This window comes from Nomascus leucogenys, chromosome 7b, assembly GCF_006542625.1.
Source record: "Nomascus leucogenys isolate Asia chromosome 7b, Asia_NLE_v1, whole genome shotgun sequence".
Classification (NCBI taxonomy): domain Eukaryota; kingdom Metazoa; phylum Chordata; class Mammalia; order Primates; family Hylobatidae; genus Nomascus; species Nomascus leucogenys.
Window position 1 is genome coordinate 58,425,345 of NC_044387.1, and position 24,773 is coordinate 58,450,117.

The 24,773-nt window shown below is 45.5% G+C and overlaps 1 protein-coding gene across 2 annotated transcripts in view; it reads left to right on the forward strand.

Annotated features, from left to right (window-relative positions):
- Positions 1-20,486, forward strand: part of RNF185 (ring finger protein 185) — a 48,181-nt gene extending 27,695 nt beyond the window's left edge. Inside the window, exons 2-7 of one of the 2 annotated variants that reach the window (XR_004031010.1) lie at positions 153-376; positions 6,188-6,206; positions 8,968-9,080; positions 10,440-10,660; positions 14,984-15,101; positions 17,960-20,486. Coding sequence is in view for 1 of the 2 variants with exons in the window: in XM_003258105.3 (XP_003258153.1) it covers positions 201-376; positions 6,188-6,206; positions 8,968-9,080; positions 10,440-10,494; positions 14,984-15,101; positions 17,960-18,057 (579 nt within the window). In the remaining variant the exon portion in view is untranslated. The remainder of the gene's footprint in view (positions 1-152; positions 377-6,187; positions 6,207-8,967; positions 9,081-10,439; positions 10,661-14,983; positions 15,102-17,959) is intronic. The other variant, XM_003258105.3, reaches the window with a different exon arrangement.
- The last annotated feature ends 4,287 nt before the right edge of the window (positions 20,487-24,773 follow it).

Here is a 24,773-nt window from a genome sequence, read left to right on the forward strand (position 1 = left end):
CTACAACTCTTGTCTTCTGTAGCGCTTTGGGAAGTCTGCTCAGGGATTCAGTCCTAATCAGCTCTGGAGCTGAGAGAAGACAGGAATGTTGGCATGGAAGCTGGGGAGAAAGGGCTGCAGAAATGGGCAGTCAAGAGTTCTCTGCCTTTTAGGATTTCCCTGGGGAGAGTCTTCACTCAGAGCTTCGCTGACAGCCAAGGATGGCAAGCAAGGGGCCCTCGGCCTCTGCATCTCCTGAGAACTCCAGTGCAGGGGGGCCCAGTGGGAGCAGCAATGGCGCTGGCGAGAGCGGAGGGCAGGACAGTACTTTCGAGTGCAACATCTGCTTGGACACAGCCAAGGATGCCGTCATCAGCCTGTGTGGCCACCTCTTCTGGTCAGTACCCCTGCTCCCACCCCAGAGGGCACATTGCCAAGTTTGGAAAGCCTGTGGCCCTGGGCGGTTTGGAGCAGAATGCTTCCTGCCCACTTTGGGAATACACTCAGGCTCAAGGGACAAGAGACCTGAGATCTCATCCCAGCTCTGCTACCAATGAGCTGGATGACCTTGGGCAAATCCTGTCTCCATTCTGAGCTCCTTCTCCCCATCTCTAAAGTAATAATACTTAGCATTTAGTGAGCACTTACTACCTGCTACTTGTTGTGCTGAGCCTAGAGGCAGTATAGCATAATGGTTATAAGCAAGGACTGTGGAACTGGGCTTCCTCCTTCTGAAGCTTGACTCTGCCACCTTCCTGTTTGACCTTGGACAAGGTGCTTACACACATTCTGCCTCATTTTACAGGGTCATTTGCAAGCATTAAATGACTCAAAATATGTAAAAGGCTTAGAAGAGCACATAGCTTGCAGTAAATACTATGTGTTAGCTATGACTATAATTGTTACTATATTTTATGTTTATATATAGATAGATACACTCATCAAAATGAAGTGTCAAGGTCGGTGTCTGTTCCAGCCTTGATGGTTACAGGAGCCCTTTCTGGCTCTGAGAACCTAGGTGCGAGGTGAAGGTTGGATTTTGTTTTTTTGTGTGTGTGTGTTTGTTTTTTTTTTTGTCTTGAGATTTTGAGCTGAACCTTGAAAGGTCGATTGAAAAATGCTAGGTAAAGGCGAAGGGTGTGTGTGTCACCCCAAGGCAGGGAGTTTCTAGGGACAGGCACATGCACTGTTGGACTCATCTGAGACCCTTGAGGCTACTGTATACCTCTCACAGCACTCTGGATGAGGGTCTGGGAGTGTTAGGAAAAATAATGGTGACAGGAGCGTTGAGCCAGATTATCAAACCCAGATTCGACTAAAGGGACATAGAAGTAATGAATATTTTTGAGCAGAGAAATCGTGTGAAGAAAAGGCCGTTTAAACAATATTTAAGGGATTTTAAGTTGGCAACAGCGTAAAACATCAATTTATTGGTGAATAAATAGAATGGAGCAGAGATTTTTGTTCTTGAGGCTCTTGCCCTAATTACCATTTTGTGTAAAAGCTGTTGTGATCCACATTCTCCTAGAAATTCAGGATACTTCAGGGTATCGTAAAACCAGGACTTGAAATGACTGACAAAATTAAGAATTAAAAGACAGGATACCCCGATTTGATTATGTGAATGTATCAAATTATCACATATAACATAAAAAATATGTACAGCTATTATGGCTGGGCTCAGTGGCCCACACCTGTAATCCTAACACTTTGAGAGGCCATGGTGGGAGGATCACTTGAGCCCAGGAGTGCAAGATGAGTCTGGGCAACATAGTGAGGCCCCACTATGTTTAAAACTAGTCAGGCATGGTGGCGGTGCCTGTAGTCCTAGCTACTCGGGAGACTGAGGTGGGAGGAAGGCTTGAGCCCAGGAATTCGAGGCTACGGTGAGCTATGATTGTATCACTGCACTCCAGTGTAGGCAACAGAGAGAGACCCTGTCTCTTAAAAAATGTATATATTCTGGGCCGGGCGCGGTGGCTCACGCCTGTAATCCCAGCACTTTGGGAGGTCAAGGTGGGCGGATCACAAGGTCAGGAGATCGAAACCATCCTGGCTAACACGGTGAAACCCGTCTCTACTAAAAAAAAAAAAAAAAAAAAAAAAAAAATTAGCTGGGTGTGGCAGCGTGCGCCTGTAGTCCCAGCTGCTGGGGAGGCTGAGGCAGGAGAATGGCGTGAACCTGGGAGGCGGAGCTTGCAGTGAGCTGAGATTGCGCCACTGCACTCCAGCCTGGGGGACAGAGCAAGACTCCGTCTCAAAAAAAAAAAAAAAAAAAAAATTATATATATATATGTGTGTGTGTGTGTGTGTGTGTGTGTGTGTGTGTGTGTATATATATATATATATTCATTCTGGCTGGGCGCAGTGGCTCATGCTTGTAATCCCAGCACCCAGCACTTTGGGAGGCTGAGGCGGGTGGATCACTTGAGGTCAAGAGTTCAAGACCAACCTGGCCAACATGGTGAAACCCCATCTCTACTAAAAATACAAAAATTAGCTGGGTGTGGTGGCATGCACCTATAATCCCAGCTACTCGGGAGGCTGAGGCAGGAGAATATCTTGAACCCAGGAAGCAGTGGTTGCAGTGAGCTGAGATTGCGCCACTACACTCCAGCCTGGGCAACAGTGCAAAACTCCATCTCAAAAAAAAAAAAAAAGTGTGTATATATATATGTGTGTGTGTGTGTGTATGTATGTATTTATTAAATTTTATAATTATAAATTTTAAGATTATTAATTAAAATTATGTATTTTATATATATATATAAACTGTATATATTTAAACATACAGCTATTGTATATCTTTTTTTTTTTTTTTTGTGGAGACAACCTTGCTCTGTTGCCCAGGCTGGAGTGCAGTGGTGCAGTCTCGGCTCACTTGCAACCTCTGCCTCCTGGGCTCAAGTGGTTCTCCTTTCTCAGCCTCCCAAGTAGCTGGGACTACAGGAATGCACCACCACGCCCGGCTAATTTTCTTTTTGTATTTTTAGTAGAGATGGGGCTTCGCCATGCTGGCCAGGCTGGTTTCAAACTCCTCACCTCAAGTGATCTGCCCACCCCGACCTCCCAAAGTGCTAGGATTACAGGCGTGAGCCACCATACCCGGCCCTGTGTCAATTTTTTTTTTTTTTTTTTGAGACGAAGTCTTGCTCTGTCACCAGGCTGGAGTGCAGTGGCACAATCTCGGCTCACTGCAATCTCTGCCTCCCAAGTTCAAGCAGTTCTCCTGCCTCAGCCTCCCAGGTAGCTGGGACTACAGGCGCCCACCACCACACCCAGCTAATTTTTGTATTTTTAGTAGAGAGAGGTTTTCACCATGTTGGCCAGGATAGTCTCGATCTTCTGAACTCGTTATCTGCCCGCCTCGGCCTCCCAAAGTGCTGGGATTACTGGTGTTAGCCACCATGGCTGCTATCAATTTTTTTTTTTAAAGGCAGAATGCCATTGGAAAGAACACAGACTCTAAAATGAAACAGATGCTTCCAGTCTGGATGGTGCATCCCTGAGCAAATCTGCTAGCTTCCCTGTACTTTGGTTTCCTCATCTGCAAGATGGAGATAATGGTACTGCCTTATAGGTTAACGTGACCGTCCAGTGACATTAAGAAATGAAAATGTATTCAGCCACAACGTGGCACACAGTACAGTCACAGTACATAATGACATTTTGGTCAACAATGGACTACATATCCAACAGCGGTCTCATAAGATGATGATGGACCTGAAAAGTTCCTATAATCTAGTGATTTTATAATGTCATAGAGCAGTGCGTTACCTTTTCTATGTTAGGTATGTTGAATTTTTTGTTTGTTTGTTTGTTTGTTTGTTGTTTTTTTGAGAAGGAGTCTCACTCTGTTGCCCAGGCTGGAGTGCAGTGGCGTGATCTTGGCTCACTGCAACCTCTGCCTCCCAGGTTCAAATGATTCTCCTGCTTCAGCCTCCCGAGAAGCTGGGATTACGCATATGTGCCACCACACCTGACTAATTTTTGTATTTTTAGTAGAGATGGGGTTTTACCGTGTTGGCCAGGCTGGTCTTGAACTCCTGATCTCAGGTGATCCACCCGCCTCAGCCTTCCAAAGTGCTGGGATTACAGGCGTGAGCCACCACGCCCAGCCTGGTTTTTGTTTTTTTTTGAGATGGAGTCTCACTGCGTCACCCATGCTGGAGTGCAGTGGCACTCCAGATTGAGTAGCACGATCTCAGCTCACTGCAACCTCCGCCTCCCGGGTTCAAGTGATTCTCGTGCTTCAGCCTCCCACGTAGCTGGGATTACAGGCATGTGCCACCACACATGGCTAGTTTTTGTATTTTTAATAGAGATGGGGTTTCACCATGTTGGCCAGGCTGGTCTCGAACTCCTGACCTCAAATAATCTGCCCACCTCAGCTCCCAAAGTGCTGGGATTACAGGCGTGAGCCACCACACCTTGGCTCTATGTTAGGTATGTTTAAATACACAAATATTTACTACTCTGTTACAGTTACCTACGATATTCACATGCTATTCAGGTTTGTAGCTTAGGAGCAATAGGCTATACTATGTAGCCTAGGTGTGTAGTAAGCTATTTCAGCTAGGTTTGTGTAAGTACACTCTGTGATGCTCACACAATGATGAAATTGCCTAATGACACATTTCTCAGAACTATCCCTGTCGTTCAGTGATACATGACTATCGTTGCTTAATAAATGGGAGGAATGGTCATTGTTACAAAGCCTGACTTTCCCCTGAGGGTCATTCATTCACCTCCACTTCTCCCCTAGAGCCTTTAAGGGAACTTGCCAGTGGAGATCTGCCATGATTTGGGGTATTCTCCACTCAGTTTAGAATGACATTGCAAGATTAATGTTGGAGTCAGATGTTATGGCCAGGAAGATTGTGTATTTGGTTTGTGAAGCTAAACTGTGGTTCAGGAATTGGAAAAGGAACTATCCTTTGAGTTCAAAGTGTACTCAGCTAAAGATACTTGGTATGTGAGGTACAGAAGCAATGCCTGCATTTTCCACTGTCCTGGCCTACATAGTAGGTACACAGTAGATATGTGTTAACTAAATAAACGAGAGAAAGAAATTACAAATGTGGGCCAGACACGGTGGCTCACACCTTTAATCCCAGCACTTTGGGAGGCCAAGGCAGGCGGATCACCTGAGGTCAGGAGTTTGAGACCAGCCTGACTAACATGGTGAAACCCCGTTTCTACTAAAAATACAAAAAATTAGCTGGACGTGGTGGCGCACACCTATAATCCCAGCTACTCAGGAGGCTGAGGCAAGAGAATCGCTTGAACTTGGGAGGCGGAGGTTGCAGTGAACTGAGTGAGCTGCACTCTAGCTTGGGCAACAAGAGCAAAACTTCGTCTCAAAAAAAAAAAAATAAGTGGAGTTGAATACTTTTCTTTCAATTCTGTAGATGTCATTTTTTTTGTATGTGGTGTTAGATTATAGAAAGGGCAATGAACTAGAAGTCAGGAGACTTTTTTTTTTAATCCTGATGCTGTTCATTTTATGTTTCTGAGCTTTGGTTTCCTCATTTGAAAATGGACAGATTGGACAGCAGCTCTCTAAGCTGAAGGTAACCCTTTCTGTCAAGTAGCATCCCCATCCTTTCTATTACTTAAAGATGCTTTTAGAGTAGACCTGAACTTTTAAGCTGCTTCCTGCTAGGAGAGTTCTCAAGGATGAGGACAGCCTGAAGATTTTGTTAAACTAGATCTGGACTACCTGAGAGTCCATACATCCCTTGTGAGCCCAAGGAGGCTATGAACCCACTGAAATTGAGTGTAAAATAGTGTGTAGTACATGTGTATGTGAATGCCCCCATCAATTTTTTGCACAGGGTGTCCTTAGCTTTTATTGGATTCCTTCAGATGTTATAACTCTCACAGGGTGATTTGTAGAGAAGCTGGGTCTGTGTGGTCTGAGCCCTGGGGATTTCACATATACTGAGATCTTAGGGGCAGAGGCTGGGGTCTTATCTCCATTGCGTTATTTTTTTTCTGTGATTTTTACCCCAGTTTTTTCTAATTTCCGATACCAGTAATCCCTACAGAACCTCAGTGGGCATGCAGTGCTCCATAGTTTACTCCTGTTTTCTCATTCTGGTACTACCACTCCACCCATCAAGTGTTTCTGCTAATGAAAGCATTTTTCTTCCTTTCCCCTTTTCTCCTTCTCCTTGATGACTGGTTGCCCTGGGGACTCTGGTAGTTGGCCGTGTTTACATCAGGTAAGATGCATTTCATTTTACTTTGTCTTTCATCAGCTATGGTTGCACAAGAGAGCCCTAGTCTCAGGAGACTGCTGTCAGAAGCTGCAATCTGCCCTTCTTGTGGGCTCATTTGCTTACTTACCCCCCAACCCAGCCTTCTTTACATACCTGCCCACTGACAGGCACTTGATGAAATTGGGATGTTCCTAATTCTGCCACAGATGGCCTTTGTGGATCTCAGTTACTCATTTATAAATTGGATTGGATTGATAGTATGTTAGTTAGGTCCTTTTTATTTTTGATATTCTGCTTCTATTAAAACAGTACCTCCTATCATATCAACAGTCCCCCAGCCCTTAAAGGTTATGAAAATATTAGGAAGGGGAAAACTTTTTTGGTGTCAACAAAGAGCTTTTGTGAGGAGAGAAAAGTCTATTTTCCCAGCTTTAGCACCTGCTTGGTGAGACAGAGCTGGGCCTGGCATTCACAAGTGGCTGTGAATAATCACAGCCAGCTGAATGTCTCCCTGGTCGTCAGCAGTAGAGTACCACACTTGTAGGTGGCCTGGGAATGTGGGGGAGGACAGAAATTCCAGACTGCTAAAGCTTCAGAATCTGGATGGGAGAAAGAAGGTGGGAACAGGACTGCACATTCTGTCCCCAGCGGGACCTGGTAGTACATATTGACTGTGAGTTTATGAAGAACATGTAACACATAAGTTTTGGAGCTATGAACAGTAAGAGTAGGAAATAAAATTGTTCAATGCTGCCATCTCCTTAGCCCTGAAGTCCTAGATTCATGTTTATAGAATGTCTATAAAAACACGTTTTGGCCAGGTGTGGTGGCTCACGCCTGTAATTCCAGCACTTAGGGAGGCCGAGGCAGGTGGATCACTTGAGGCAAGGAGTTTGATAACAGCCTGGCCAACATGGCAAAACCCCATATCTACAAAAAATATAAAAATTAGCTGGGCGTGGTGGTGCACGCCCGTAGTCCCAGCTACAAGGGAGGCTGAAGCACAAGAATTGCTCGAATCTGGGAGGCAGAGGTTGCAGTGAGCTGAGATTGCACCACTGCACTCCAGGCTGGGTGACATAGTGAGACTCTGTTTCGAGAAAAAAAAAAAAAACAAAAAACCGAAAAAAAAAAAACAACCCCCCCAAAAAAAACCCAAAAACATTTTTATCACTTGTTTTTTAAGAAAATTATTTTTTTTTTTCTTTTTGAGACAGTCTTACTCTGTCGCCCAGGCTAGAGTGCAATGGTGAGATCTTGGCTCACTGGAACCTCCGCCTCCCAGGTTCAAGCGATTCTTGTGCCTCAGCCTCCTGGGTAGCTGGGATTACAGGTGCACACCACCACACCCAGCTAGTTTTTTTGTCTTTTTAGTAGAGACAACGGAGTTTCACCATGTTCCCCAGGCTGGTTTTGAACTCCTGACCTCAGGTGATCCACCCGCCTCAGCCTCCCAAAGTGCTGGGATTACAGGCGTGAGCCACCGCGCCTGGCCTAAACAAAAATTTTTAATGTAACCAGTGAAAGGGCCTGAGAAACCCAAAATGGGATTTTTTTATATTGAAAGAAATAGGTGAATGCAAAAAATCAATGAAAGTACATAAAAAGCATTAAGCAAATTTAGATAATGAGCAAAACCTATCCTTTAGCATGTGGTAAGTCACCAGAAAATGATCAGGTTGTCTCCTGATTCTGATGCCTGGGATACACAGTTGTTGGGGAAATGCTATAAAAATGAGAAATTGGCCGGGCACGGTGGCTCATGCCTGTGATCCCAGCACTTTGGCAGACCAAGGCAGGCAGATCACGAGGTCAGGAGTTTGAGACCAGCCTGGCCAACATGGTGAAACCCTGTCTCTACTAAAAATACAAAAATTAGCCAGGCGCAGTGGTGGGCGCTTGTAATCCCAGCTACTTGGAAGGCTGAGACAGGAGAATTGCTTGAACCCAGGAGGCAGGGGTTGCAGTGAGCTGAGATCGTGCCACTACACTCCAGCCTGGGTGACAGAGCAAGACTCTGTCTGGGGGAAAAAAAATGAAAAATCACAGAAAGAAGAATATGACTGACAGGAAAATACAGTTGCTCCTACTAGGAAGGTGGGGATTTAAAGTTTGCTGTACTTACACCAGCAGCCTAAATTGAGGCTGGGTATGTCAGACTTGACAGCCCCAGGTTTGCAGTTTCCCTCCCCTTGTGTTGCTAGGAGGCCCTAGAGAGAAACAAAGCATGAAGAAGCCTGTTTAATTGTGATGATTTTTTCTTTTTTTGAGACAGAGTGTTGCTCTGCTGCCCAGGCTGGAATGCAGTGGTGCAGTCTCAGCTCATTGCAACCTCCGCCTCCCGGGTTCAAGCGATTCTCCTGCCTCAGCCTCCCGAGTAGCTGGAACTACAGGCATGTGCCACCACGTCTGGCTAATTTTTGTATTTTTAGTAGAGACAGGGTTTCACCTTGTTGGCCAGGCTGCTCTTGAACTCCTGACCTCAGGTGATCCACCCACCTTTGCCCCCCAAAGTGCTGGGATTACAGGCATGAACCACTGCACCCGGCCAATTATGATGATATTTAAAGCAATTTTGATTTTACCACTGGTAAGTATTTGTTGAATGGCAGGAGAAGGAATGGGAGTCGGGTTCCTTGAGGTGTTCCCTGCTCATGCTAGTGTTTCCCAGTTTGAGGCCTCTGGCCTGTGTTGTTCTGGTGACTCTGGCTGATCACTCTGGTGGGTCTTGGGCCATCCATGCATTTTTCTCTCCTGTTTGCAGTGGTTGGAGACCAGACCTAACAGACAGGTGTGTCCTGTTTGCAAAGCTGGCATCAGCCGAGACAAGGTCATCCCCCTCTATGGAAGGGGCAGCACTGGGCAACAGGACCCCAGGTGAGGACTTAGGATGCCTCTCCCACCCACTTCTCCCCTTGGACGTGAATTCACTCCCATTCAGCATCCCCTAACCCCACCCTTTACTTAGTACTAGATGATCCCTTGGTGTCGAAGCAGTCTCATCCAGATGAGAGTCAGCTAGGAGGGGAGGGAAGAGAGGGGATCCAAGTTGCCATTTGCTGGGACCCAGCAGTGAACAGACATCACAATCACAAGTGTGCAGAGCCCTGCGAAAGAGCATTTCCACAGCCTGGGAAGCAGGATATGTAGCAGGAGAGGCTCCAGGGAGTAGGGTTACTGCATCAGTGATGTATGAAGCATGTGGGGAGGGGAAACAGGATCTGGGTGACTTTGTGGAGTTTGGGATTTCTAGAAATGGAGATGTGCATGGGTCCAGCATTCAACAAACACAAGTATTGAGAGCCCTTCATGGTCTGGCATCCCCAAGCTCTCCAGAAGAATCTCTTACTTTTATCCAGCTACCCTAGCACATGCTGTGTACCTGACATATTAGACTTCTTTTAAAGGGACTTGCTCTTTCACATTTATCAGCCTGTGTATTTGCTCTCTCTTCTGCCTTCTTCCCACCCCAGTCCTGCTCAAGCTACCCCTCTACCCCCACCTGCTCCTCTAACTTCTACTCATCTCTTATGAGCAGCCCTAAAGTCCCCTCTTCCTTGAAGTGGTCTGTCTTCTTCACATTAGTTGCTCTCACCCAGTTCCCACCACACTGTCATGTGACTGGCCCTATCCCCCTTGAAACCACGAACACCTCAAGGGTTGGGTCTGTCATCAGTCTTAGTATTATAGCATCCTGCATAATGCTTATTGTATAACTAAGCCCTCAATTGAGTATTCATGGGTTGAGTGATTAGAGGGGGTGAGACTCAAAAATAGTAGCATCGGGTATTTGCCCAAGAATAGTGGGAGATAGAGCTGAAGTTAATAAGGGAAGGTCAGAGAAACCATGAACCTCAGCCCTTACTGCTGACAACCCGTCCTCTGTTCCAGTATGGATTTGGGATTTCTGATACCTATAGCAGGCCCAGGGAAGGCATCTGGCCATGATTCCTAACCAACCTGAGTCAGGATCTCTGTAAGAGGAGTAGGCTGTAGTGCTTTCTGGTGAATATCTCATAACAAGCCGATTTTCTCCCTGGTTCTCTATACACGTAGGAAGAACAGTTGCAGGTAGAATGAAGAGTTAGTATTTGGAGAATTAATCTGGCATAAGTTCATGTCCTGGGCAAGAAAGAGGCTATGGCCCTGACCCTGTTGGTAAAGAGCTCCAGGTCCTCACAGGGAGCAACTCAAAGCAATTTGTAATAGACTTATTTTACACTATTTCTGTTTCAGAGAGAAGACCCCTCCTCGTCCTCAAGGACAGAGGCCAGAGCCGGAGAATAGAGGGGTGAGGAACATTCTAGGAGAAGCTTCTACAAATGAGCTGATGGCTTTAGAAGTTTCCTTCTTAGCCTTACAATTTTTCTCCTTGATTATAAAAGTAAAGGAAAACTTGTAAAATACAGAAAGGAAAAGAGGGGGAAAAAATCACTTATAACCACACCAATCCAGAGGTAACCACTGGAAACATTTTGGTTATATTTTCTCTTCCATTTTTCTATAATTATATATACACACAAATTTTACAAATCTGTGCATGTATTTTACAGATGTGTGTATACTTTTTACAATTTTTGTTTTTTGTTTTTTATAATATGTGGCTCCTGTTTTGTAACCCTCTCTTAAAATTTCATTTGTTCTACAGATATTTAGTGCCTTCTTTGTGTGAGTGGGAGTCTTTTAGTATTATCTTGAGATTTTACATTGCCAGCAATATTTTACTAACTACCTGTTTAGCATTTAGTTGTGTGGATTTAACATAATTCAATCCTTTGTTGGACATTTAGCGGCTTTCTTTTTCCAAGTTAAAAAAAATCCTGATGAACTTATAGATAAATTTGTGAGCATGTTCATTATTATTTTATTAGGATAAGACAGGGTCTCACTCTGTAGCCCAGGCTGGAGTACAGTGGCGTGATCACAGTTCACTGTAGCCTCGACCTCATGGGCTCAGTCTACCTCAGCCTCCCATGTAGCTGGGACCACAGGTGCATGGCACCATGCCCAACTAGTTTTTTGGGGTTTTTTTTTGTCTTTTTCGTTTGTTTGTTTTTGGTAGAAACAAGGTCTCACCATGTTGCTCAGGCTGGTCTCTAACTCCTGGGCTCAAGCAATCCTCCAACCTCAGCCTCCCAAAGTGTTAGGATTACAGGCATGAACCACTGTGCCTGGCTTAGGATAAATTCTTAGAAGTAAGATTACTGGCTAAAAAAAAATTGCACATTTATCTCTAGTGATCTAGTGGCTAGGAACAAAAATATTTAAATTTTTTGCATATTTACATCAAATGTTATTCTTAAAAAAATTCTGTTAAAATGTTAAAGAAATTTTAAAAGCAAAATATTTAACCACCATTGCCAAGAGCCCAGAACAAGTATATTCTCATTTCCTCATGTTCTCTTCATCTATATGCTGTGCATATGTATTTTTATGTAGCCATCACCATTCTGTTTGCTTTAAAATTTAATTTTGGCAGGTTTTCCATGATGCTGTGAAGTGTCCTCTTTATTATTTAGGCTGCCATTTATTCCATTGAGTTTTTTATTATTTTTTATTTTTCCATGCTATTGCTGGGAACCCATTGAGTTTTGATTCATTATAATTTGGGTTTTCCTCATCGAAGGACCTTTTAGTTGTTTCCCCATTTTGCTATTTAAATAATGCTACAATAACCATCTTTGCACACTTTTTTTTTTTTTTTTTTTGAGACAAAGTTTCACTCTTGTTGCCCAGGCTGGAGTGCAATGGTGCAATCTCGGCTCACCACAACCCCTGCCTCCCAGGTTCAAACAATTCTTCTGCCTCAGCCTCCAGAGTAGCTGGGATTACAGGCATCGGCCACCATGCCCAGCTAATTTTTGTATTTTTAGTAGAGACAAGGTTTCTCCATGTTGGTCAGGCTGGTCTCGAACTCCCAAGCTCAGATGATCCTCCCTCCTTGGCTTCCCAAAGTGCTGGGATTACAGGCATGAGCCACCGCGCACTGCCACCTTTTTTTTTTTTTTTTTTTTTTTTTTGAGTTTGAATAATGGCATTTTATTGGGATTTCCAGGAGTAGGATTATTGAGTCAGGGATCTTGAAAGAAATTAAGGTTCTCAGCTGGGCACAGTGGCTCACACCTGTAATCTCAGCACTTTGGGAGGCCGAGGCAGGTGGATCACCTGAGGTCAGGAGTTCGAGACCGGCCTGACCAATATGGTGAAACCCTGTCTCTTCTTTTTTAAAAACATAAAAATTAGCTGGGCGTGGTAGCATGTGCCTGTAGTCCTAGCTACTCGGGAGGCTGAAACAGGAGAATCACTTGAACTCAGGAGGCAGAGGTTGCAGTGAGCTAAGATCGCACCACTGCACTCCAGCCTTGGCAACAGAGCGAGACTCTATCTCAAAAAAAAAAAAAAAAAATAAGGTTCTCTTCTCCGGATTACCCTTAATAATAATACTAGCAGTGAACACTTGTTGAATGGTTACTATATGGAAATAACTATATGTTAAGAGCTTTATATGCATGATCTCATTTAAGCCTCACATCAACTCATTTAACGGAGGAGGAAACTGAGGCCCAGATAGGTAAAGTGATCTGTCCAGGGCCACACATACAGTGCTGAAACCCAGATCTGGCTGGTATTGAAGTCTCTGCTCTTGACCCACCAGGTGACACCACTTTAACATTCCTAGGTTTTGGTTTCCTACAGAGCATTAGCAACTAATGCAGGAATCAGAGGTCCCCGGAAGCCAGAGGCCCTGGCCTTGATGACCAAAGTGCATATCTCTAGCATTTATAAGCACCTGCAGCTACTAGCGATGTTTTTTTGCATACTCTGGCCCAGGAACATAATCCCACCAAATGTATGGACTGGTGAGATCATATAGATGTTGCTAGAAGGGAAGCAGAATGGTTAGTCCTCAGGATTGCACTGAATGAATCTGTGGTTCCTGATGAAACAATTGCACCTTCCCAAGTAAGGCAGCCTCAGTCCCAGGAGCCGTTAGATTCAACCATGAACTGAGTAGGAGGCATTTTGTATTGAGGAGAAGGAAACTCTTTGTTTTCCTTCCCTTTAGGTTTGCCCTCTCATTAAGTCAGCTGTTAGGCTTTATAGGTGATGCCATCTGGCAAGAAGTTTGGAACTAGATGCCAGGCTGCTCAGTGTGTGACGGAGAGCAGCTACTTTTGTGACTTGCAAAAGACTCATAAATGAAGGCCATTGAGCTCTTTGTGAAGAGCATTTGGCCCAATAGTCTGTCTTCTTTTTATTATTTTTAAAATCATTTGTTCTAAACCTCTCATCAGGGATGCAGGGGAAGAGAAAAAAATATTTGAAAGATGTGCACAGTAATTAAGAGCATGAAGGCCGGGCACAGTGGCTCTGGCCTCTAATCCCAGCACTTTGGGAGGCTGAGGTGGGAGGATCACTTGAGCCCAGGAGTTTGAGACCAGCCTGAGCAACAAAGTGAGACCCTATCTGTACAAAAAAATTTAAAAATTAGCGAGGCATGGAGGGGTACACCTGTGGTCCCAGCTACTCAAGAGGCTGAGATGGGAGTATTGCTTGAGCCTGGGAGGTTGAGTCTACAGTGAGCCATGATTGCACCATTGCACTCCAGGCTGGGTGACAGAGTGAGGCCCTATCTCAAAAAAAAAAAAAAAGAAAAAAGCATGTGTTTTCAGATCAAATTGACCTAGTTTTAGATCTAAACTGTACTCCTTGGTCAAGTTATTTCACCTCTCCAAGCCTCAGTTTGGTTATCTGTAAAATGCAGATGAAGCCAATGTAAAAATTAAACATGATTTATGTGTCCTAGTGCTTAACATGGTGCCTAGCACAGAGCTCACGCTTTAGAAAAGGGAGTTATTTATTCACAATATTGTTCCTACTGAATCTTTTCATGTGAAAGAGGATGCAGTGTAGAACATGCACAGGGAAAGAAAACTGAGGGTGATAACACCAAACTGCTGACAGTGGTTACTTCAGAGGTAAAGTGGAGTAGCTGTGAAGTGGGAAGGTGAATAGAACATCTCTGACTTTCTTTGTCAATTATTTCTGTAATGTGTGAGTTTCTTATAGCAAGCATATATTACTTTTATAATCAGAAAACATTAAAGTGTTTTAAAATGTAAAAATTCTATGTAACAATATTAAAAGAAATTTTAATCTGTAACTTGTCCATATACCTACATATTGTCATGTACTTGTGACCACAGTTTTCAAACAATTTTGTCTGATAACTTGGTCACAAGAGTTTTTCAGTGTTACCGCTTAAGTCAGGATAATGGTTCTTTGAATGCGTGTATCAAGATTTTGATCATGACTTCCATTGTTGGCTAATTAGAGTTTCAACATTTTTGCTATTAAAGATAATGTGTAGCTTGTTTGATGTTCCCTTGGGCACAGGGGTGACTGTCAATATTGCTCCTATAAAGCATGTAGAAGATGTTACTAGCTAATGTGGGACTCTGGAAAATATCCTCAAGCCCTGTGAGTGCTGACTTTTGTCAGCAGGGTGTTTCACACTGGGTCAGAGCCAGTCCTTTTTGGCCCATTCATAGATTCTTAGCTGGAAGCTAAGGCTAAAAGGGCAGAGGGCTTGCCAGAGTTCCTCTACTTCAGGGTATATATGGGAGGAAAAGCTGTCCCCCACCTTCGAAACATGTGGCACAAGGTAGGGAGAAGAGGCAGGTGCCACATGCAAGACAATGTGAGGTATGTTGAGTTTTGACAGGCACAGGAGAAACCTGCCTGATTTTCCTGCCCTTAATTGCCTTTCTTCCACACAGGGATTTCAAGGATTTGGATTTGGAGATGGTGGCTTCCAGATGTCTTTTGGAATTGGGGCATTTCCCTTTGGGATATTTGCCACAGCATTTAATATAAATGATGGGCGGCCTCCTCCAGGTAAGACACTATTTCCTTGAGAAATTAGGAAGATATCTTAGTAATATTGCTTGAAAGCTCCTTGGAATTCAGCAGTATATAAGTTACAGATAATTGTCACTACATAGATAATCAGCCTTTTCAAAATATCTTAAGCTGTTTTTAGACCACTTACAGACATGGTAACAATGTTGAGCACTTACCAACTATTAGGCATGCATATATATAGCACTTTCCATTCCAGGCTCAGGGGATCATCACAACCACCCTATGGAACAGGTGTGTGATTAGCTCTGTTTAACAGATCAGAAAATGCTCAGTAATGTTACCAAGACATACCCCATGTCTATAAAATGGAAAACTGTAAGTGATACTGGGCTGAGGAAAAGCCTAGTTCTGCACATTTACTCCCCACTTTGACCATTTGGGGGCATGGAAACGTGAGATGACCCATAAGGAGTGAGGGCATCTCCATTCTCTGGCATCTCTGTCCAGCTTCCTTCAGGACACAACATGAGGCTGGTCACAAGCAGCCTCAGCCCTGTGGGAACCATGTCTAGGTCTACCAACTGCTGCTGCATTTCTCCCTCCTAGTGCTTGAAAATGCCATCTGCATTCAGTATAGAGCAAGGCAATGAGATGGGTGCCGTGAACACCCAAGCCAAGATCCTTACTGTGGAGCCTGCAGAGATGCCATGATCGGTTGAGCTCTGCCTGCACTTGTTGGAGCTTCATGTGCACTGGACACAGCATATGGTACAGAAGTGACCATTGTGTGGTTCATGCCAAGAGCTTATGCCCTAAAGATGGTAACTGGGTCATCCCAGTTATTCTCATCCCCACCCTGGTCCTTGGTACACAGCAGGCGATCTGTAAGTCTTTCTTGACTGCCTGCCTGCCTGCCTGCCTGTCTTCGTCAATCCATCAGAGCATCCAACTGAGGAATCTCAGCACCAAGATATCTTGGGAATGCCTTTTTTTGTTGTTTTTTTGGTTTGTTTTTTTTTTTTTTGAGATGGAGTCTCGCTCTGTCCCCCAGGCTGGAGTGCAGTGGCACAATCTCAGCTCACTGCAAGTTCCACCTCCCAGGTTCACGCCATTCTCCTACCTCAGCCTCCTGAGTAGCAGGGACTACAGGCGCCCGCCACCATGCCTGGCTAATTTTTTTGTATTTTTTTTTGTAGAGACGGGGTTTCACTGTGTTAGCCAGGATGGTCTCGATCTCCTGACCTCGTGATCCGCCCACCTGGGCCTCCCAATGTGCTGGGATTACAGGCGTGAGCCACCGCGCCCAGCCTTGGGGATGCCCTTTCTTACCTTATCTGCCTTGAAGGTTTATCCTCTGTTCACATTTGTTTTTCAGAGGGAGGATACCCCAAAAGATAGGGTGTACTCTGCCCTGAAGAAAGGGCAAACCCCTATGAAGCCAGCAAGAACCTGCCTGATAGCTTGCATCCTTCTAACCTGGTCCAAGGCTAACCTTGGATTCCCCAGCTAAGCACAGTTCCACAGCCAGGCTAGACTCTGGATCACTTTATCCCCCTGCCACAGTCACAGTTTTCCCTTGTCATGCTTGGTACAATTTGCCCATCCTGGATACAGATTATTTTATCCTCCTTCCTCCAAAGTCAGAACAGGGAGCTCTAAAGGGTAGCTTTTCTCAAAGCACAGAGGAGTGGAGACTTAGGTTCTCACCCCAGTTCTTCTGCCTCTACCTCGAAAAACAAGTCATTTTGCCTGTCTGGATCCTAGTTCTCTTCTGGAAAAGGAAGGCAATCCCTGTAGGGCCCTTGAGAGGCAGTGTGTGGAGAGGCTGCAGAGCTCTGCCACTAACTTCTGAGCCTTTCAATCTTGAACAGATCACCTCAAACCTATGTTTCAGCTGCTTCCTACTCAAAATGGAAATAATAATATCCACCAAATAATAACATGTACAAAACACTTAGCAGATAGAAGATACTTAACAAACAGTAGGCTTGCTTTCATTATTTCCTGCAAGAGTTTCCTGTTAATCACCTGGTTTATTTGCATGTGCAGGCCAAACCTTTTATGATAAATTGGACCATGTCTTGTCCTTATTGTTATTGTTCCACATAGTTTCATTTTGCCTGATACTATGTGGGGTTTAGAAATTTTTTTTGGCTGGGCGCAATGGCTCATGCCTGTAATGCCAACGCTTTGGGAGGCTGAGGTGGGCGGATCACCTGAGGTCAGGAGTTTGAGACCAGCCTGGCTAACATGGTAAAACGCTGTTTCTACTAAAAATAAAAAAAAAAAAATTAGCCGGGTGTGGTGGTGCGTGCCTGTAATCCCAGCTACTCAGGAGGCTGAGGCAGGCGAGTGGCTTGAACCCAGGAGGTGGAGGTTGCAGTGAGCCGAGATCGCGCCATTGCACTCCAGCCTGGGCAACAAGAGCAAAACTCTATCTCAAAAAGAAAAAAAAAAAAAAGGCCAGGCACGTTGGCTCACGCCTGTAATCCCAGCACTTTTGGAGGCTGAGGCAGGCGGATCACAAGGTCAGGAGTTCGAGACCAGCCTGACAAACATGGTGAAACCCCATCTCTACTAAAAATACAAAAATTAGCCAGGTGTGGTGGCGCACACCTGTAATCCCAGCTACTTAGGAGGCTGAGGCAGGAGAATCGCTTGAACCTGGGAAGCAGAGGTTGTGGTGAGCTGAGATCATGCCACTGCACTCCAGCCTGGGCAACAGAGTGAGACTACGTTTCAAAAAAAAAAAAAAAAAAGAAATCTTTTTGTATGTAGGATTCTGATGTTGTAAAGAGATAAAGATTGGTGCTGTCAACTTCTGGCCTGAGTGGGCAGTGTGCATAGCTGCAGTGTTCTAATAGCCTGTTCTCTCCCTTCTGTCTCTCCAGCTGTCCCTGGGACACCCCAGTATGTGGACGAGCAGTTCCTGTCACGCCTTTTCCTATTTGTGGCCCTGGTGATCATGTTCTGGCTCCTGATTGCCTAATGCTGGGCTCCTGCCTACATCCGTGGCAGGGCTCTGGACTGGTGACGTGCCACCCCAACACCTGGTGTTTGGCTTCCTGGCTAATCTTGACTTCTGGAATCAGTGGGATCAGTAACACATCAAGGAGTCTTGTTTCTTCATCAGAGCTTTGGAACTCGAGACCAGTTGGCGATGACCCCTGAGTATCGCCACTGCTGTAAACACCCTATAACCTCAGACCTTGTCATTGAGTCCTCTCTCATGGGTGACACCATGAAATCTTGTTTCAGCCAGTTCTGCAGGTCCTGACTCTGCAGAGGGAAGAGGCAGAAAGAGAGAAACTGTCAGAGTATAATTTCACCTGAGTTTAATATTACAGAAACAAAAGGATGCACCAAATGGTATTTCTGGAAATTTTCATCTCTTTAAATACCCCTTGGTAAGTTGCCTCTGAAGCCAGTGGGGGCTCCTCAGATAGAGAGGTTCCCCTTTCAAATCCCAGTGCTGCTCTGTTCTCTTTCCTCCCCCTCCCACTCCCCCTCTTCTTCCTCTGTAGAGATGCAAGAAATTGCTGTCCCATGAAAATCATAATTGCAGCAGCTAAAGCTGGGGTCACTTCATGAATTCACCAGAGACTCAAAGATCTTTTATTGGCTCTGGGCTGTGCTCAGTGTCTTTGGCCTCAGAGAACAACTTGAATGACTTCCTGGTTTCCTGGCATAAATTATTCCTGGTGAGACATGTGGCTTCACTCACAGATTTCCCATCAGCTTTCTCCCTAAAACTATGGGCATCTGCCTCTCTCTGCCAGAGAACATACAGCCGAGAATACTGCTGAAGCTGAGACTGACTACTGTGCATTAGGAAAGACCTGGAGTCAGGACTTTGGTGGGATTTGGAGCTCCGAGGCAGGAATAACTGAACAAGCAGCCCTGTCCCCTAGGCTGGAGAAGCTTGAATGCATCCTCTCCCAGAACCTGCCACAGGAAACTGGGGGCTTTGTCAGGTCAGCCCAACTGCATGCAGAAGACCACCATCCTCAGAAGCCAAGTTGTCCTTTATGAAGACGCAAGGAAAGGGGAAACCCACATGTGACCCTGATTTTGGTATGGCTTGATAGAGTTCCCTGAAAACTCCTTTTATGTGTGCTAAAACCAGGGAAGCATGTGACTCCCAAGCAGGCAACCCCTGATGATTTGTAAAGCCAGGTGGCAGGGCCTAGGGAGCCCTAGCACAATGATATTGTGTGGTCTTCCCTCCTGTGGAATCAAGGGGAAATTATTCTTCGCAATACCTTGATTTGATTTTCAGTTTCACAAGCTTCTTTCTCTGAATCTTATTGAGGGAATATGGTACCAAGCAGGTAGGACCGTTTGTCTGATGGAACAGTTCTTGCTCTGCCTTCTAGGCTTCATCCCAGAAATCCAGCCTCTTTCTGGATACCCCAAAGCTGGGGGGAGATGGGCTTCCTCTGGGCCTCTCTCTTACTTTGCCATCCACATTGCTCCTGGCTAACCCCAGCAATAACCAACAAATGGTAGGAAGCCCCACCTAGTGCTTTTTCCCAATTATGACTGCATAGTTTGTGGAAACAAAGATCTTGAGGAACATGAGGGAAGCCCTCCCCTCTTCATAGTCCCTATCTCTTCTCCTTTGTACCTGTCAACACCAGAGTTCAGTGTTTAAACAGACAAAATATGAAGTATTGGGTAGGTGGTTCATTTGCCGAATCCACTTGGTAGGAAGAAGCCACCAGCTTTATAGTGTGCCTGATAGATTTTAAACATTCCTGGGCACCCATTCAAGAGTGCTCTTTTTATCACCTTCTGGAAATCCCCAAAGTTGGAGGGGCCTCTGGAGTGTCTCTGCTCTAGAGAGAATTGGTGGGACCCCCCTCAGTGCAGTGGCCCCCAACTGGTGGAGGGAGAGAGGACTTCAGTCAGATGGACTCAACAGAAATGGGTTTCCAGAAGAATAATGAAAAGTTGTGGGTAGGAAAATGAATCATTTGGACTCTTCAATGAAATGGAGTGAGCCCAGGAGAGCTCACCCAACAGAGGCACTCTGGGAACCTGTTAGTAAAGCCAGGCTGGCCAAATGCCATTTGATTTTGAACCTTGTAGGTCCCCACTCACCCTCTGCCAGGAGCTAAGTAAGGCAGGAGAGCTGACTTGGGACTGCTGGCTCGGCCCCAACAGGGAGCCCCCTTCCCACCACCCCTCGGCAAGCTCACCACCTCATCCTTCTGCCAAGGCAGCTTTCCTTTCTTTTGTGTGTTTTCTGTGTTCTTGGCCTCCACCCTCCTCTTGCCACCCTTGTGGACTAGGACCAGGTCCTGACCCCAGTCAGAAAATGATGATATGTACAGTGGCACACCTTAACCAGTCACTAATTTTCACTGTTGTGAAAGTGATTTGATTTAGAATTAAACAAATGGTTTTATATTCCTATGAGCTTGGACTTCTTGTCTGTGTCATGGAGGGTGAATGGGTGGGGAGTAGTCACACTGGTATGCCCTCATGGAGGCTCCTGTGCATCCTCCGTAATGTCACACTGAGGACGAAAGTCTTCAAAGAAGCTGGGCATGACTTATGCCTGTAGTCCTCGTTACTCTGGAGGCTGAGGCGAGAGGATTGCTTGAGCCCTGAGTTTCAAGGCGGCATTGAGCTATGATCATGCCACTGAACTCCAACCTGGGTGACAAAGCGAGACTGTCTCTTAAAAAAAACAAAAACGGAAAGAAAGTCTTTAAACAACTATTGATAATTAGAGATCATAAATGTAGGCTGGAGGCCTGACTTCATACACAGCCTTGCCCAAGATAAAACCTGTCTGACAGGCAGCCCCAGTCCTGACAAGTACATGGCATTCCTGAGCTTGGTAAGTGACAAGCTGCCACAATGGAGCTTAGCTTGTGGCTTATCAGAGCCTTTAGAACAATCATAGGTTACTCACTGTCAGCGTCTCTCCATCTGTTTAGTAACAGGGCAGGTGGGCTCTCAGCCAAGTCCTCTCTGGAGCAGAAGGTGTGTCCCTCCCTGAGGTTCCTTAGTAGCAGGGTATAGTGTGAGATGGAAGATGTTGCTGAGGTTACAAATCTGGCCCAGCCTCAGGCTCCCCAACATGCCAGAGCTACAGGTAATTCCTCTGAAAAGAGCTTTTTTTCTTCCTTTTAGATTTTGATCTAGCAGTTATCGAAGTGAATAGTACCAAGATACAGTGGGGAATGCAAAGGTGAGGGAACTTCAGGAGCTCATAAGCCCAATGAGAAAAGACCAGGTTTTTTTTTTCTTTTTTGAAAGATTTTAATTTTAGGCCAGGCATGGTGGCTTACACCTACAAACCCCAGCACTTTGTGATGCTGAGGTGGGAGGATCGCTTGAGGCCAAGAGTTTGAGACCAGCCTGGGCAACACAGGGAGACTCCATCTCTACAAAAATAAAAAGTATTAGCCAGGCACAGTGGTGCATGCTTGTGGTCCCAGCTACCCGGGAGGGAGGCTGAGGCGGGAAGATCACCTGAGCCTGGGAGGTCAAGGCTGCAGTGAGTTGTGATCATGCTAGTGCATTCCAGCCAGGGCAACAGACCCTTTTAGAAACAGGGTCTTACTTGGGTGCCCTGGCTAGAGTGCGGTGGTGTGATCACAGCTTACTGCAGCCTGGAACTCCCGGTCTCAGTAGGTTCTCCCAAAGTGTTGGAATTACAGGTGTAAGCCACCATGCCCAGCCTTAGGTTTTTGTTTTCGATGGGAAAAAAAAAAAAAAACAGTAGTAGAACAGGACAATAAAGCCTCTGTGTAGCCATCACCCAACTCCAGTAACTATCAACTCAGATCAGTCTTGTTGCATCTATACCTCCTGCACACTGTTCCTCTCCCACTGTCTGAACTATTCAGAAACAAACCCCAGTCATATGTCATTTATTAAGTATTTCGATATGCATCTCAAGTATTTTAAAAACAAGCAAAATATGCTGGGCACGATGGCACACACCTGTGATCCTAGCACTTTGGGAGGGTGAGGCGGGCGGATTGCCAGAGCTCAGGAGTTCGAGACCAACCTGGGCAACATAGGGAAACCCCGTCTCTACTAAAATACAAAAAATTAGCCAGGCATAGCGGTATGTGCCTGTAGTCTCAGCAACTTGGGAGACTGAGGCAGAAGAATCGCTTGAACCCGGGAGGCAGAGGTTGCAGTGAGCCGAGATCGCACCAGTGCACTCCAGTCTGGGCGACAGAGCAAGATTCCATCTCAAAAAAAAAAAAAAAAGCAAAATACCTTTAAAAAATTTCTTAAAATCATCATATCCAATCACATTGTTCAGATTTCCCTAGTTGTCTCATAACTTGTGTAGTTTCAATTGAGATCCAAATCAGTTTCATACATTGCTATTATTTGTCTCTGAATTTTTTTTTTTTTTTTTTGAGACGAAGTTTCACTTGCCGCCCAGACTGGAGTGCAGTGATGCGATCCCAGCTCACTACAGCTCCCGTCTCCCGGGTTCAAGCGATTCTCATGCCTCAAGTCTCCTGAGTAGCTGGGACTACAGGCGCCCGCCATCGTGCCTGGCTAATTTTTTTGTGTTTTGTGTGTGTGTGTGTGTGTGTGATGGAACCTCGCTCTGTCGCCCAGGCTGAAGTGCAGTGGCGGGATCTCAGCTCACTGCAAGCTCCGCCTCCTGGGTTCACGCCATTCTCCTGCCTCAGCCTCCCAAGTAGCTGAGACTACAGGCGCCCGTCACCACGCCCGGCTAATTTTTTTTGTATTTTTAGTACAGAAGGGGTTTCACCGTGTTAGCCAGGATGGTCTTGAGCTCCTGACCTCATGATCCACCCACCTCGGCCTCCCAAAGTGCTAGGATTACAGGGGTGAGCCACCTTGCCTGGCCTGTCTATGAAATTTTTTCTACTCTGCAGTTTATTTGTTAAAGAAACTAGGTTATTTGTCCTGTTGCATTTCCCACAGCGTCCTTTTTGCTATTTGCATCATGGAAATGTTATTAAGCTCCTCTTCCCCATGTATTTCCTGTAAGTTGGTTGTTAGATCTAGAAGCTTGACCAGATTCAAGCTTATTATTTTTGTTTTGTAAGACTATGTCATGGGTGATAGTATATACTTGGTGCGTCTTATCTGGAGGCACTTAATGTCTCGTAGTCCTACTTTGTGATGTTATAGATGCCACTATATCATTTAGAGTTGAGAAACAAAACTGCACTCTGGGCAGAGTGGGGCACAAAATTACAGAGAACGTGGAGAGCTGGTTGTTGTAGGAATGGCAGGTGGCGCAAGGCAGGATGTGCTCAGGAAAAAGCAGAGTCCTGGAGTGAAGGGAATAGGGAGACAAGTCCGCAGGGTGAGATGTAGTCAGCTCATGAGGGCTGGTTTGGCTTTTATTTTATAGGCAGTGGGGTGCTGTTGAAGGGTTTTGAACAGAGAGATGACAGGTCCAGAAACACACTTTCGGAAGATTAACCAGTCAGTTTTGGGTAGGATAATTCAGGGAGGGCAGAGACTGGCTCAGTTTGAAGCAAGTAGAAGTGACACTGGGCAAGTCTGGTTGGGTACCAGTGGACCAGAACCTTCAAGAGGGCAGAACCTTGAGTTGTTTTTCAAGGTCCAGGTTTCAGGATCCTAGGCTCAGGGAGTTGACTGTGAGCCGGCTGGCAGGATCTGGCCCTAGGGACTAACCAAGCTATGGCCAGTGAAACAAACTGTGGACAGGTAACTTGGGTGCTATTGAAACTCAGTTGGTCTACTCCCTGCCCAGGCTTTCTCTACCCTCCAGAAGTCCCCCTTGAGTTCACAAGTGATTTCTGGAATGTTCTTTGGGTCCATATTAAAAATACATCTCTTGGCTGTAGCATTTCTACAGAAAGCTATTCCCTTCCATTACATTTTCAACTTGCGTTTCTCAGAGTCGCCTGAACTTCCCTAGGAGGAACTTGGAGAACTTGGCTATTCCCCAACTTCCTGCTGGTGAAGACCATGAGGCTAGAGGTAGGAGGAAGTGGAATGTGAGAGAGAATGAGGAGGGAGAACAGATAGACCTGGGTGCCTTGATGTGGAATGGAGGGAGAGGGAAGACACCCAGGAGGTTTTGGTTCCCAGGATGCCAGTGCTTGGTTGCCTGGGAAAATACAGTGTTATATCTTTCTGTAGGAAGGATGGGGAAAGTCCCTGTCCCCTGTTTGCTAGCCATGAGGCAGCTTGTCAGGAGAGTCCCTGGATTCCTGTCACTTTAATTCAATACACAATCTTGTGTTTACTATAATGATTTCCTCAGAAACTACAAAACTAAGTACGGAAAAGAGTTCCCAGGAATTAACGGAAATGGGACAGAGCCCTCCTCCCCAGCACTTTGTGCACACTCAGGACATCGTGAGCCACCTGCCACACCCAGAAGAGAAAAATCTGACCGGCATCCGGTTTGAATTAGAGCAGGAAGAAAGAGAATTGTGCTCACCTTTGCCTTTGCCTTTGCTTACCCAACTGCTGGGACCAGAGGCAGCTGGGTTGAACTTTGTCTTTGGTCAGGGGTGGGGGTGAGGGGGACAGAATCCATTTCCCTGGGCCCCATCCTCTTTCTGGTCATTTGGACACGTTTCCTGTTATCTAAATCTGAAGTAAGGAAATGACAATTGTGAAAGACCTATCGTGAGAGAATCTGATGGGAGGGTGGGTCATCAGGGACCAGCTGACCTGGCTGATGATGTATTAATATCTTAATCACACAGAGAA